Consider the following 13,226-nt stretch of genomic DNA (forward strand, 5'->3'; position numbering starts at 1 on the left):
GTGAAAAAACCCACCCTTCATCACAAAACACGTCATTAGTATTTTGCATCAAATAGAAAATAGCTTTGCATAAGCAACTGGTGGTGTCCAAATGCTGTATCACTCATTCATTTCTCATAGCAGCCCAATTCTATCATTATTCCATGAAAATTTCTACATAATGGTATGAAAATACTTACCACATGATTTAGTATTTCATTTTTTAAATGTTTTAAGCAACATATGTCTGATTCTCTGCATAGCCACTTTCCAGTGTCAATAAAGTTTTAAACAGGGTTAAATTTCAGGGATGTAGGCAAATAAGTAGCAATATTGGAATTCAAATTAAAAAAAAAAAAAAAAGAAACAAAATTACAAAATTGCTTTTCTTTACAAAAGCAAGTAACTCACCACAGAAACAAGTATAAATTTTAGGAACTTGCACAGAAGCATTCTGACAAGCTGGACATCTCCAACCACTATTACCATCTGTAATTAAAGATAAAAATGACTTGAAGAAAATAAAGGAGCTAATTTGCAAACCTAGAATAAGTGTTCACAACTTGTTTCTTACCACAGCTGCAACCAAACCAAATATTTCCATTTATTTAGAAGCGGTGAGAAAGCATGTTAATACATATTCATTTTATACACAGTATCAAGATAAATGCAGCAGCAGTATTTCATCTCACCAGACTCCAACTGTATATACGAGGTAAAACCAAATTTTTAAATTGCACTTTTTCTATTATTGTGTACCCTGTTATAAGACTTTCTACTGTAATACAGATTGTTCACCATATCTAAAGATGTGAGAAAAAAAAGTGCTAAAGTGTGGGAAATTGGTGAGAAAAATATAATTACCTACAGCCTTAAGTACCACCTGCATTTTCCTTTTCATTATCCTCTCATGTTATGAGTTTACATGTCTTGTAAAAGACCAATTTAGTACTGCTTCATGTCCAGAATAAATTAGTGCTGTAAAAACCACTATAATCTACTTTTATTAATTTAAAGGTGACAATACCGAGCTATTGACTAGGATATTATTCTTCAAGTTGGCCTCTCCTATCAACATCTCTCCCAGAGCAGGATGCCTAGTCCTCTACAAGCAACAGTTTCTATATAGTACAGTAAAGGACCTTGTAAAATAGGAACCCTTCACCAAGTAAAATAGCTTTTCAAGATATACTTTGTTCTTCTTAATCACTGATTATCCTTTGCTCCTCTAAGGCATAACTACATTTATTTGGGTCCACCCACAAGGAACATGCACAGTTGCCTTCCTCCAAAAATACAAGAACTCAAAGTTTTCTTCCTGGATTCAGATGCAATTTCAGTATGATAGTAGGATGACTCCTGACATCCACATTGTAAGGAGTGGCTACAGAACCACTCCTTACAAATCCTGATTACTGAAGAAAGTGAGAATGAGGATGATCCTACAGAATGAACATTCCACTCTTGTGAATCTTCTCCTGAACAGGAGAGAAGTAGGTAGAATTCCAACCAAAGGCACCAAAAGGACAGTTGTCTAAGCAAAATCAATGCACCTCACTCCTGTTTACTAGAGATTCTTTCAGTACTTGCTATACTCTCCCTCCTTCTAGGATTAAGAGACACCTTACTTGTAATTAGTTGTCAAATTTTTTCCATACATTTTCATATTGCAAGTGTCCCTACTTGCAGCACTTTCAGCCACAAAAATCTTCATTTGTGGTAGCATGCCCAGAAGCCTGCCCCTTCCTATTGCATATCTATTGTCACAATGGCACAGCAAACGATCTCCTCAAAAGAACCTCCAGTAGAAAGAGCTGGGAATTACACATACAGACTAGGAAATGTGCAGTTTTAGACAAGTAACTTTCCTCTTTACATGCTTGCCTAGATGAGTCATAGGTGATTACATAAGAAAGGATCCAAACACTGGAATAGTGAATGCTAAAAGGCTACATTTCCAAAGGCAGCAGTACAGCAGGAATTTTCAACATATATACAATGCTTGGTACATAGAAAGAACTCCAAATACAATATTTCAGTCACTTCAACTCTAGTAGAATACAGTACATAGTGCTTCAAAAAGATGGACTCAATTTCAAAGCAGTATACAAGGTGTTTCAAAAGGATGGACCCAATTTGAAATCTCTGTATCTCTGCAACCATGAACTGTCCATGAATGAAACTCTTACCACTTGAAAGTGTGTGGCACAGAGTTACAAATGATTACTGCTAGATGCCTTTCCCAGAGCACAAGCAGCCTCTAGCACCAGTCATTCACAAGATGGTGACTCTGAAACTGCTTTGAAATTGGGCCCATCTTTTTGAAATACCCTGTAGAATCACCATGGGCAGTTTCATATTCCTATTTCTAAAAGGTCTTATCCAGTTCTCCAATGAGATAATCTGTATCAGAACAAATTATTGCTTTGACTTCTCAGCTACACACAATAAAAAGCTTTTGTCCCAGTAAAAAAGTGACATTTATGTAATATGCAAAGCACACACAATAGATTCAGCCTCGAACTGACTTGGCATGGGGGGGAAGGAAAAAGGAAAAAAAGAAAAAAATGAATAAAAAAAGGCAAGTAGCTTCATATTTTGACCACTGAAACTCAGAAGCCGTCTTAGAGTCCAATATTGGATTGGTACAGACCACTAGCTCATCTGGAAGTAGGGGCAGCAGAGGGAGCAGGACAGAAAGACACTTGTAATAACTCAAATATCTCTAATCCTTCCAGCCAAAATGAAAATGCCAATAAAAGATCTTGTGTGCAATGCAGATTATTTTTGTCAGATTCACCTTAGCTGTGCAGTATCTAAAGGTCACATTCCTCCAAAACATAATTCAAAATGTTAGTAAAAATGCTTGCTAAGGAGAACATTCTTCCTTACAGGAAGGATCTTTCCGCATGATGGCAAAGTGACGCCTAGCAGAGCTACTCCTCCTTCTCCTGACCAGGACATCTCTAGTACACAACAAAAACCCATTCTCCAGTTCTGAGTGCAACTGACAGTCTACATTGTAGAAATATTGAATGCTGGATGTCAACTACAAGTCTAATGTAAGAAATGCCCTCTGACTCCCCACAGATAATTAGGAGACTTTTACCTGGTTTAGCCAAACTTACAGTCATTTTTCAGATGACTGTCAAGACAAGAGAAGCCAAAGAAGTCTCTGAGGGAAGACACCTTCAGTAAAACACATCTGAAAAAGCCCCTGAGACAAGAGATACTGTAGGGTGTGAGAAAGCTTTGTTACAGTAGGATAGTTCTTCAGTTCTTCCCACACAAGTATGTAAAGTTCCAAGCACATCTTATCTTTTTAACATGGTAACTCAGGATAGTTCACTTTCCTCCCTCATCTGTACCCACCTTTGCATGAGTGCCAACCTTACAGCCACCTATGGATCTTGGAATTCAGGCAACAGCATCTGCATTACATCAGTGAGTTTGCTAATGAGCAAAATGGGACATTGCATGTGTACAATATGTTAATCAGCACAAGTTTTATTATCCATCTCTGCAATGCATTCCTTCGAGCTTCATTCCCAAGCATAGATATCCATTATTATTGATCCGGAAGATGGAACTGTGTGCGAAGATACCTCATCAAGGATGTTTTCTATGTCATCCAAGTACTCAGGATTACTCTGATAGAAAGTTGTGGTCACAAAAAATTGTGAGAAATTATGTACACGTACATACTTTCAGACTCCTACTATGTGCCACAGAAATAAGAGCTGCTGTAAGGCCTCAAATGAAGGGACATTCTCACCAAAATATTGAGTTGCTTCATAAACATTAAAGAATGAACACTTGAAACCGATCTTATGAACAAAACATTCTCACTAGGTTGGATGTAACATGTAACAGTGAAAAGTTTTGGTGCTGAGATTATATAAGATTTCCTGGAATTCACTATAACATTCACAGAATCGAGAAGATTTAAAGCAAATCACATCTAGGAAAAAAAAAAAAAAAAACAGGCTTTTTTTTATCTTTCAGAAAAACAGTGAGTTATTGAGTTAGGTAAATTACAGTGTTCTACTTCTCTTCTGGTAGAAAAGAATTACTGCGAGGGCTCTAGAGAATTCCTCAATATTATACAAAGCCTGAAAACTGGTCTCTATGCTGAAAAACTAGCATAAAAAATACACTCAGCAGTTCTAAACAAGATAGGGTAGCAGAGCCTTCCAAGTCAGGCAATATGCATCAGTGTCCTTACTGGAGCTATGGAATCAGTTCTACTGAGGCCACCACCTTTAAATTCAAATAACAATTAGCTCAAGTTCTCTCATACACAGGATACAGTAACATGTTTCATCCACAAATTCTTACAAGAAAGCAAACGGCCAAAAAATACGGCTATTTGAAATGCTGTCAGGATTCATGCATCTAAGGTCATTGTCTAGACAGATAAGCAAAACCTCCATTATACAAGCAGATACTCTTTTGATCAAGCAATAAGCTGTTTCAGGGAGATAAATCAGCTCCAAAGAAGGTGACAGTAAAAAAAACTAAGAGATAAAGGTTCTTTGCAGTCCCTCTCAGTTTGGCTTGGGATTTCAGTCTCACTCAAAAAATCTGTTCCCTTCTCAAACATTCCCATGCCTTTATGTTTCAAATCTTGTGCCAATATTTGTAATCTTTTTTCTACCATCAGTATGAAGCATGATCAGCCCTAACCAGAAGTTCACCTATGCATCTTCAGAAATCAAATAACTTTGGAACCAATCCTTTCTGCAAGAGATTTACAGTCTCTAAGAACTTCTCTCAAATATTTGGAAGTAGCTGACAGATTATATTTCTTCAATCTGCCCAGAGAGAAAGATATATGAAGAATGGTAAAAGCTAAACAAGCAAGGTACAGAAAAAAAAACCCTATTTCAAGATTGACGTCACAGTCTTCAATGCGTCTACATCACACAACTGAACACAGTAGAAAGGCCTTAACTTACACCAAAGCATTCAAAGGGTAGAATGTAGTGGTATAAGAGTTTCAAAAAGTGGTATAATACAAATAATCTGAAACTGTTTAAGCTAATTGACAAAGGCAGAAGCTTTCTGTCTTCTCGGAATTTCATTTCACTGTGTGGCATCAGTGATGGATTTCAGGAATACTTCATCTGAGAACAGGACTAAGAAGTGGGTGAGTAAAACCAGACAACTAATGCTTGGAATGCTTCTTCTGTTCAACTGCTCAGCCAAACACAGATGAGAGAAGATGAAATGTTTCTTGTTGTATAGAAACACAGCCAGAACTTTGCATCTTGATGCACTGGGCTGAGTGATCTTATTCTTACATACCCAAACCTGAAAATGAGTTTTGCCTAGATTACTAGAAAGAATCAAAATAGTCGAAAGGATTATACAAAGCATCCAAACCACCCTGAAATAAAACCACATTTTTTTATTTAAAACTTGCTTTGTTTACAGCTTACTGGTTACCCTAGATAATACGTATAAGTAGTTTTCCAAAATAAGAAACACATGAACTTGGTTATTATATGTATCTGAGAAAGTGTGTGCAATAGTGAATACCAACCTTCAGCTTGTGAAGCTGGTGATCGTGCCCACTTCTTAATGCAATTCAAGTGGAACACATGGTAACAATTCTGACAGCTCCACACTGGGGCTACTATTCGGACCACTTCACAGCATACCATGCACTCGTACTTCTCTGTGGTCAGCTGTTCAATCAATGACCCTGCAAATAAAATTTATTACTTGTACATGAAATACCAGCTGAGAAACAAAATCCCAAGATTTCATTTAAATTATAACAGAACTTATTTTTCCTGTGTGCCTATAAGCAAGGTACTAGTTTCCTCCAGGAAGATTCCAGTTTGATACTCGGTATGCATCTCTCCAGTTGCAGAGCAGGAAGAGGGAGTATGAGACTCCCACAAATGTGGCAACAGTAATTCCCGTTGATGAAGAGCAATCATTCTGATCTTACAAATTAGTTAATAGTTTTAAGCTAGGCAAAAGTTTGAGATTTTACTAATCACTTTACATGGGAAATCTTTGCTTAAAGCTTAAACCAGAAAACTTAAAGCTTTTAACCACAGAAGTTTCAGCCAAAATCAATTCCCATCCTCAAGTATTCCTGGGAGACCACACAACAAATACTAACAGTAAAGTACCCAGTTTATGGAAATAAGCCCCTCATAAACTGACTCCTTTAGGACTAGAATGACTGGGAAACAATAGTCAAACTACAGGGCCTTTTAAGCCATATGAAAGAATGTGAAAAAGTACTTTGAAATTAAAGCAAGAACTCCACATAAAAAACACAGATGTGCAACTATAACAAAAGCAATGCATAACTCCAGTTCTGACAGATTAATTCTCATCAAGGTAAGGCTACCAAATATACCTTAGAAATGCTAGTTGATCTGTGCTCACAGAATTTTAAAATATCTTAATTACAAGTGTAAAGTACAAAAATGTACCATTTTTAGATGGTGTCAATACAAAGGAATTTACAACTCATAATGAAGGACAAAAAATAAAATAATAAAAGCAAAAAAATATCAATTTAAAATGTGCTTGTACCACACAGGACTGGAAGCAAGCCCACGGATGCCTTGAAATCTGGAAGTGTTAACACTGTTTGCCCTCCTTAATAGGATATAAGCACTTTCAAGCTTTTTTTCCAGCCCTCATGCATCAAGCACCATAAGATTTAGAATTAACAATTATTTCTGCTTTCAGTACCCCATGAATATTACTTGCTGCAAAGAAGTCATCCCCACCTGAAACATACTTCTTTTCTCCAAGAGACTAAAGCTATACTGTACTCAGAAAGGATAGCTGTCCCATAAATAGTTTTAACTCAGTCTCAGTTGCACAGTCTTCTAATGCACAGATGCGGTACAGTGGTAGATACTGTTTCCAAAAGAGCTTCCAACTAAAGCATGCAAAGAAAGATTGCCATTTTGGACGGGGGTGTTCTTTAAGTTCCCTGTAAAAAATTACTACTTTTCTTCCTGCTTGTTGCATATGATGTTTTTAATTTAATAATAATGCAGGGAGAAAGACCGAGCTATCTGTAATTTTATGATTCAAGTAGAACCCAGGAGCATGAAACTTAATGTATTTAAGTAAGAAAAGATCAAGGAGGATCTTGATCCTTGAGCTTCTCCTGTGCGGACGAAGTTTCTGACCGAAGCTATCTATGCTGAGAGATGCTGAGAAAGAAGCAAAATCTTCAAAAAACTCATACCACAGTTAAAACAACAGGAACTAGTCTACCCAACTCTATCATTCTGGGCAGCAGAGATGTTTTGTAAAAACCAACTAAATATCATTTTTAGTCTTTGTTCAGCTAGAAATTTATTAAAAATAAACAAAACAAAACAAAACAAAAAACAATCTCTCCTTATTGTCACCAAAATAAAATAGGACTTCTTCTACTGGTGCTGTGAATAACATGAGAACCATATTAGGATTGTCCCTCATAAGTCTCATTGTTCAGAATGCACAGAATTTTACTCCCCACTTCAGCAACAAACATTTTTTTAACATGGTACCTGATCAGGTGATCATTTGTAATTTGGTGGTAAAGCAAAACTCACTTTAAACAGAATCTGTTCTTCCCTAGTAAGCTTACAGAACACCTCCCCACTCAAAAACCACTCATTTACATATAATTCTATCCTCTGAAACTGATACTGACCTAACATGAAATAGTAAGTTTCTTCAGCTAGTCAAATGTGAAGGCAGTCTACATTATTCAAGACTGTATCTTTAGAACAGGAATACAGGACAGTCTAGAAAGTTTACCTGTATGAGTTTCTTTGTTTTTTGGTACATCACTTTGCTTTTTCCAGTACTGGGTCCAGCTGAAATGAAGTGCAGGTGCCTGATCCCCCTTTAGCAGGAACTTTCTTCCACTACATCTGACAGAATCAGACAACTGATGCCTGATTTCACTGGTCAAGTTTTCATCATTTTTGTGAACTGAGAGTTCTTTCTTCCTCTGATTTTTATCTTTTGGAGTATATGCAAGAGAAGACTTCTTACCTACTTTTGTATTTTTACTACGGTGAGAATCATGTCTTTTCTGACACTCTTTTTCTGCCGGCGGTTTATTCCACACGGGCTTCCTGGGATATCTTTTGTTTACATAATCGTAGCCTTTCTGCTCATCCCAGCTACCAATAGGTGCATCACAGAATGCCTTTCCAACAGATGATTCTGAAGAATCAGACTGAGTCAAATCCAAAGATGGAACATTTTCAAAGAGCTCTGCTTTTTGTTTAGAGCTCATTCTCTTTTCTCGGTCATGCACTTGCTTTCCCTTCTCCCTGAAACCTCTTCCAGATGCATGCATCAGATGTGTTTTCTTTGGCTTTGCTCCTTTGCTATCTGCATTAGGTACCTCCCTGTCACTCTCTGAGGACAGAAAGTCATTGTATCCTTTGGGAGGTGCTCTTCTCCCAGGTACTACTGCAGCATCTGGAATTCCTGCACCTGTAGCAGCATCTGCAGCACTTTGCCTTATCTTACTTCTAGTACATGTGCTATCATTTCTTGATCTGTGCCATCTCTGGCTTTGCAAGTTGCGATTCTTCAAACTTTTACTGGTACCAAAATACTGGTGGAAGTCTTCAGAATTCCCATACTGACTTTCTGGATTACAGAGACCATAATGCTTTGTGGATGAGCTTTCATAATCTGTAGCTCTTTCAGAAGACAGAGCAGGAAATGGTAAATTACTTCTATTCTGATTAGAGTCTTTCCTATCTTTATTTACCCAATTTATATCTGTGGGCTGTCTTTCTCCTGGAATGGAATCAGCAGCATCAGGATTGAAATTCAATGCACCTAAAAAGTGAAAAAATAAAAGCACATGTACAAGACTATGAAATAGTGAACATTTCTTTTCAGCAAAATTAGTTACAAGCAAAGGGTCTGAAGTTCAATCAATCCCACACTTGATAGAACAACTGCAAACAACTTTCCAGAAGCTAGAGTTGAATCATACAGTGCTTCTCATAGTTATCTTTAGGGAAAGACTGTGATGACTCAGAGTTAAGAATATAAAAACATAAGGTGAAAAAAAAAAAAAACAAACAAACAAACCAAACCAAACATTTGAAGCACCTCTGTACATATACAAGACATGCAAGTGTGATAATCAGTGTTTAACATGTGCTGAAGTTTTTCCTACCATGTTTATATACATACACAAACCTGAAGAAATAGGCATCCTTTAAATATGTCTACATCTGAGATTTTAGTATTACACAGAACTTCAAAAATAAATCAATATCCATCAGCCAAAAAGTAGCAACAGTAAATACTTGCATGAACTCTGATTGCACTGTTCTACATATAAACATATAAAGCGGCAGAAAGACTACCAGGGGCAGCTTTGCAAAATTATTTTTCTGTTATGAGGCCATCGACATGAACCATTCGTCTACTCAAGAGGTCTCCTGTCATTTCTGCGTGTCTAGATAAAAGAAAGAGGTGCACATTAGAAATTCTATGTTGTTGAATTTCATATCATATCATACCAGCAGGGCCTGCCTGCAAGACGAAATATCAGGTGAATACCAGGGACAGTTTAATGGGTTTTGGCATATTGGTTAAGTCTTACACAGCAGTGTGAAAAAGAGAAAAGAATTCTAAATTCTCACTGAGGTAGTACCCACTTTACAAGTCAGGTAGGTTACCGAGGGCAGATGCAGTTTATTCCTGGTTCAGAAAAATTCAAAGAAACAATAAAGCACTTGGGCTATGAGCATAAGACTCTCCAAAAGCCTAATGCTACCTGGATCTCTCAACTGCCTATTATTTTAACTATTTAATTAAGATTGTGGAAATTAACATTTTGAAGGGAAGAAGTGTGCTGGGTCAGCCAAGATAGGTTAATTTCCACAGCTAGCTGGGGAGACAAGACAGCCAGGACAGTTGTCCCAAAACTAGCCAAAGGGGTATTTGATACCACATAAGATCATGCTCAGTTATAAAAGGGGGGCTGGCCAAGGCAGCAATTGTTCTCCCTTGCTGCTGCGGAACAGGGCAATCCGGAAGACTCTCAGTTCTCTCTGGACCACACGGTTCAGTGCTGCTGGGTTTCGGGCATAAGCTGCTGTCTGGGACATGGGGAGGAGGTTTTGGTGCAGGCTGCTGTCAGGAATCTACAATTGCTGCTCTGGAGGAGGCAAGCTGTAGCATTGGAAATCACATGTGGTGAGAGATTGCACCACGTATCCATCGCTTTGTATATTCTTTCATTGTTGTTTTTATTGTTTATTTGTTTTGTTTCCTTTTTTTGCTGCTTCATTTAACTGTTCTTATCCTAACCCACAAGTTTTGCCCTTTGTTTCCTGATTCTCCTTCCTCATCCCACCAGGTGCGAGAGGGGTGAGCGAGGAGCACATGGTTTTAGTTGCTGGCTGTGGCGGGGAGAGGTTTGGGCTAAACTATCACAAGAGCAAACCTGAACACTTCAAAGCATTAACTTTTTTTTTTTTTTTCCGGTGAATTTCATTTACTTTCAATTGAAAGAGGGTCATTGTAAACTCCTAGGAATGGTCGTCACTACTATGAGGGATTTAGTGGACAAAGAAAAAAATATACAGCTTTGTGGAAGTGTAGCTTTAAGCTTACTAAAAGCTAGGCATTTAAAATTGTATTTAAGGATGTTCTTAACTGCAAAAACCAACTTAATTCCAGGTGAGCAGAAGTCGAGGGGGAGGTGCTGAGCTCTTCCTCCAGGTACCCAGTGCCAGGACATGTAGCAATGGCTCAAAGCTGTGTCTGTCCATCAGGGGAGGTTCAGACTTGACAGAAGGAAACATTTCTTCACTGAGAGGATGATCAAGCCCTGGAACAGGCTTCCTGGAGAGGTGTGGTTGATGCCCCAAGCCTGTCAGTGTCTAAGAGGCATTTGGACCACACCCTTAAAAATACACTTTAACTTTTTGTCAACCCTAAAGTGGTCAGGCAGTTAGACTCATTCTAAGTACCTTCAAGCTGAGCTATTCTACTCTATCATTACTGTAGACCCTTGTAGATACAAAATATTAGGCTTATACATACAAAAGTATTTGGACTGCAAGCATCTTCACTGGTAACACTGTATTTTTTCTCATCTTAACATATGTATCCTGTGCAAAGAACTCAAAATACAAAGTTGTCCTTTTTACTTTCCACAGCTACACTTATTTTCAGTTCTTCCAATGTTTTGCCAGGATGCAATCCCAGTATTACATACAAATCTTATTTGAAACAACCCATTTTATTAGTTGGCTTAAGATTTCTTTTGCATACCCTAAAATTTAAAGTCTGATGGATGGATATAACAAGGTAAATCAAATAGCTTCTTAATGTTTAATAAAAATGTTTTTCAAAAAAAATCACACAGCTTCCCTCTAAACTGTATATTCTACTTCTAAGGACCACATTGTTTCTTCAGTTATGAGATGTAAAATGTGCCCATGAATTATAAACAAGTTGCCACAGAGGGCTTTCAAATAAATGCAGTAAGCATGAGTAAGTATGTTTTGAACATCAGTAAAACATACTATCTTATACTGACATAAGATACATGCTGGAAATGGTTTTAAAATGCTGGTTTTCCAAAATACAGTCAAATTGACTTTTGAGCATGGCCTCCAGGAAGCATAATCAGGCCTTGAAATGTAGCTGTGGAAGTAATATTTTTGAAAGTATTTTCCAAATATCAAGTTTGAAGAAACAGATGGGAAACCAGGATTCAGATATTTAAAAGCACCTCCAAAATATGAATAATTCATTAGAATTTTTTATATCACCCATGAATATGATTCCTATTCTTACTGATAGCTTTTACATTATAAAAAAAAAATACAAACACGTGGTAAATTCTACTAAAACTGATTTTTGTCTGTCAAGACTAGAAACAGCAAAATACATATACAAGTGCAATAATCAGTAGCTAGCACTGACTCATACTTCCTTTGACATGTTTACATGTACATACACAAAAATCCCAAGAAAATGAGAAACTCCAGAGCTAGACTCCAGCCTGTATTTCCATAGAATAGACAAAGAAAATCACAGTATCTTTAGAAACAACCTATACATTGCAGATTTTAATATGCCTAAGAGCTTGAATGCGAATTAACACCAAGCATATGAAATTCATATGGTTTCATGCCTGTTCTGCCATAACATTACACATTATACCATCTCAGCACTAACTGTGGACAGAGCCAGAATGGCCTGGCAAACTTCAATAGTCTATGTAAACTATCCTTCAGAAAAAAAATAATTTGGTAAGGACATTTTTAAAAATGTAAAGCAAATTAGTACATATATATCTTATTTTAATAACTACAAGCTCTTCTTCAAAAACAGACTATTTTGTGGACCAGTACAGCCAAACTTAATAACTTGGGTACTTTTCTAATGAAGACATCAATAATGACATTTGAAGGTGCCAATTAAAGACATCATGCCCAAGTGACATTTCTTGGCACAGTTTCAGCAAGCTAAACTCAATTAGAGCTTGAACAGCCATTAAACAATGTACTTTAATTAGGCAGAGACTGTACGAAGTTGATAATTAAGAATAAATACAAGAAAGAATAAAACACATATTGAAGATGTCCAGACAGAAAAAAAATATAGTGAGTACAAGAGTCCACAGGGTCACCCCTCAGATGTTGGAGGTAGTACTTATTCTTAGATAAATTCAGCTCTATCTCCTAGATAGGAAAAACTCTTATTTTCCTTCTAAAGCTTCAGATCAATACAAAACTGGAACTAAACAACACTGGTTAGTAACAGTCTTTCAAGCACTTATCTTTTAATTGACCACTTCTTATCGAGATACCCATAAATTCAACCAAAAAGAGTGTCACCTTGAGTACTGTGCTCAGTTTTGGGCTCCACAATACAAGAATGATACAGAAATACTTTAATGTGTCCAAAGCAGGGCAACCAAAATGGTGAAAGGACTAGAGGACGTGACCTACGAGGAGCAGCTGAGGATATTAGTTTTGTTCAGCTTGAAGAAGGAGACTGAGGGATGACCTCATTGCTGTCTACAGCTTCCTGAGGAGGGGAAGTGGAGAGGGAGGTGCTGAGTTCTTCTCCCTGGCACCCAGTGCCAGGATGTGTGGCAACGGCTCAAAGCTGTGTCTGGCAGGGGAGGTTCAGCCTTGACATGAGGAAACATTTCTTTACTGAGATGGGGGTCATGCACTGGAAAAAGCTTCTTAGGGATGTGGTAATGGCCACAAGCC

General features: G+C 37.5%; 1 protein-coding gene across 5 annotated transcripts in view; it reads right to left on the reverse strand.

Moving 5' to 3' along the window:
• Positions 1 to 13,226, reverse strand: part of NFX1 (nuclear transcription factor, X-box binding 1) — a 66,663-nt gene that overhangs the window by 49,717 nt on the left and 3,720 nt on the right. For 4 of the 5 annotated variants that reach the window (XR_011737645.1, XR_011737644.1, XM_065830715.2 and 1 more), the window contains exons 2-4: positions 7,768 to 8,811; positions 5,525 to 5,686; positions 391 to 468 (exon numbers count right to left, since the gene is read on the reverse strand). Coding sequence is in view for 3 of the 5 variants with exons in the window: in XM_065830715.2 (XP_065686787.1) it covers positions 391 to 468; positions 5,525 to 5,686; positions 7,768 to 8,811 (1,284 nt within the window). In the remaining 2 variants the exon portion in view is untranslated. The remainder of the gene's footprint in view (positions 1 to 390; positions 469 to 5,524; positions 5,687 to 7,767; positions 8,812 to 13,226) is intronic. The other variant, XM_071804671.1, reaches the window with a different exon arrangement.

This window comes from Patagioenas fasciata, chromosome 2, assembly GCF_037038585.1.
Source record: "Patagioenas fasciata isolate bPatFas1 chromosome 2, bPatFas1.hap1, whole genome shotgun sequence".
In the NCBI taxonomy this organism is placed as follows: Eukaryota; Metazoa; Chordata; class Aves; order Columbiformes; family Columbidae; genus Patagioenas; species Patagioenas fasciata.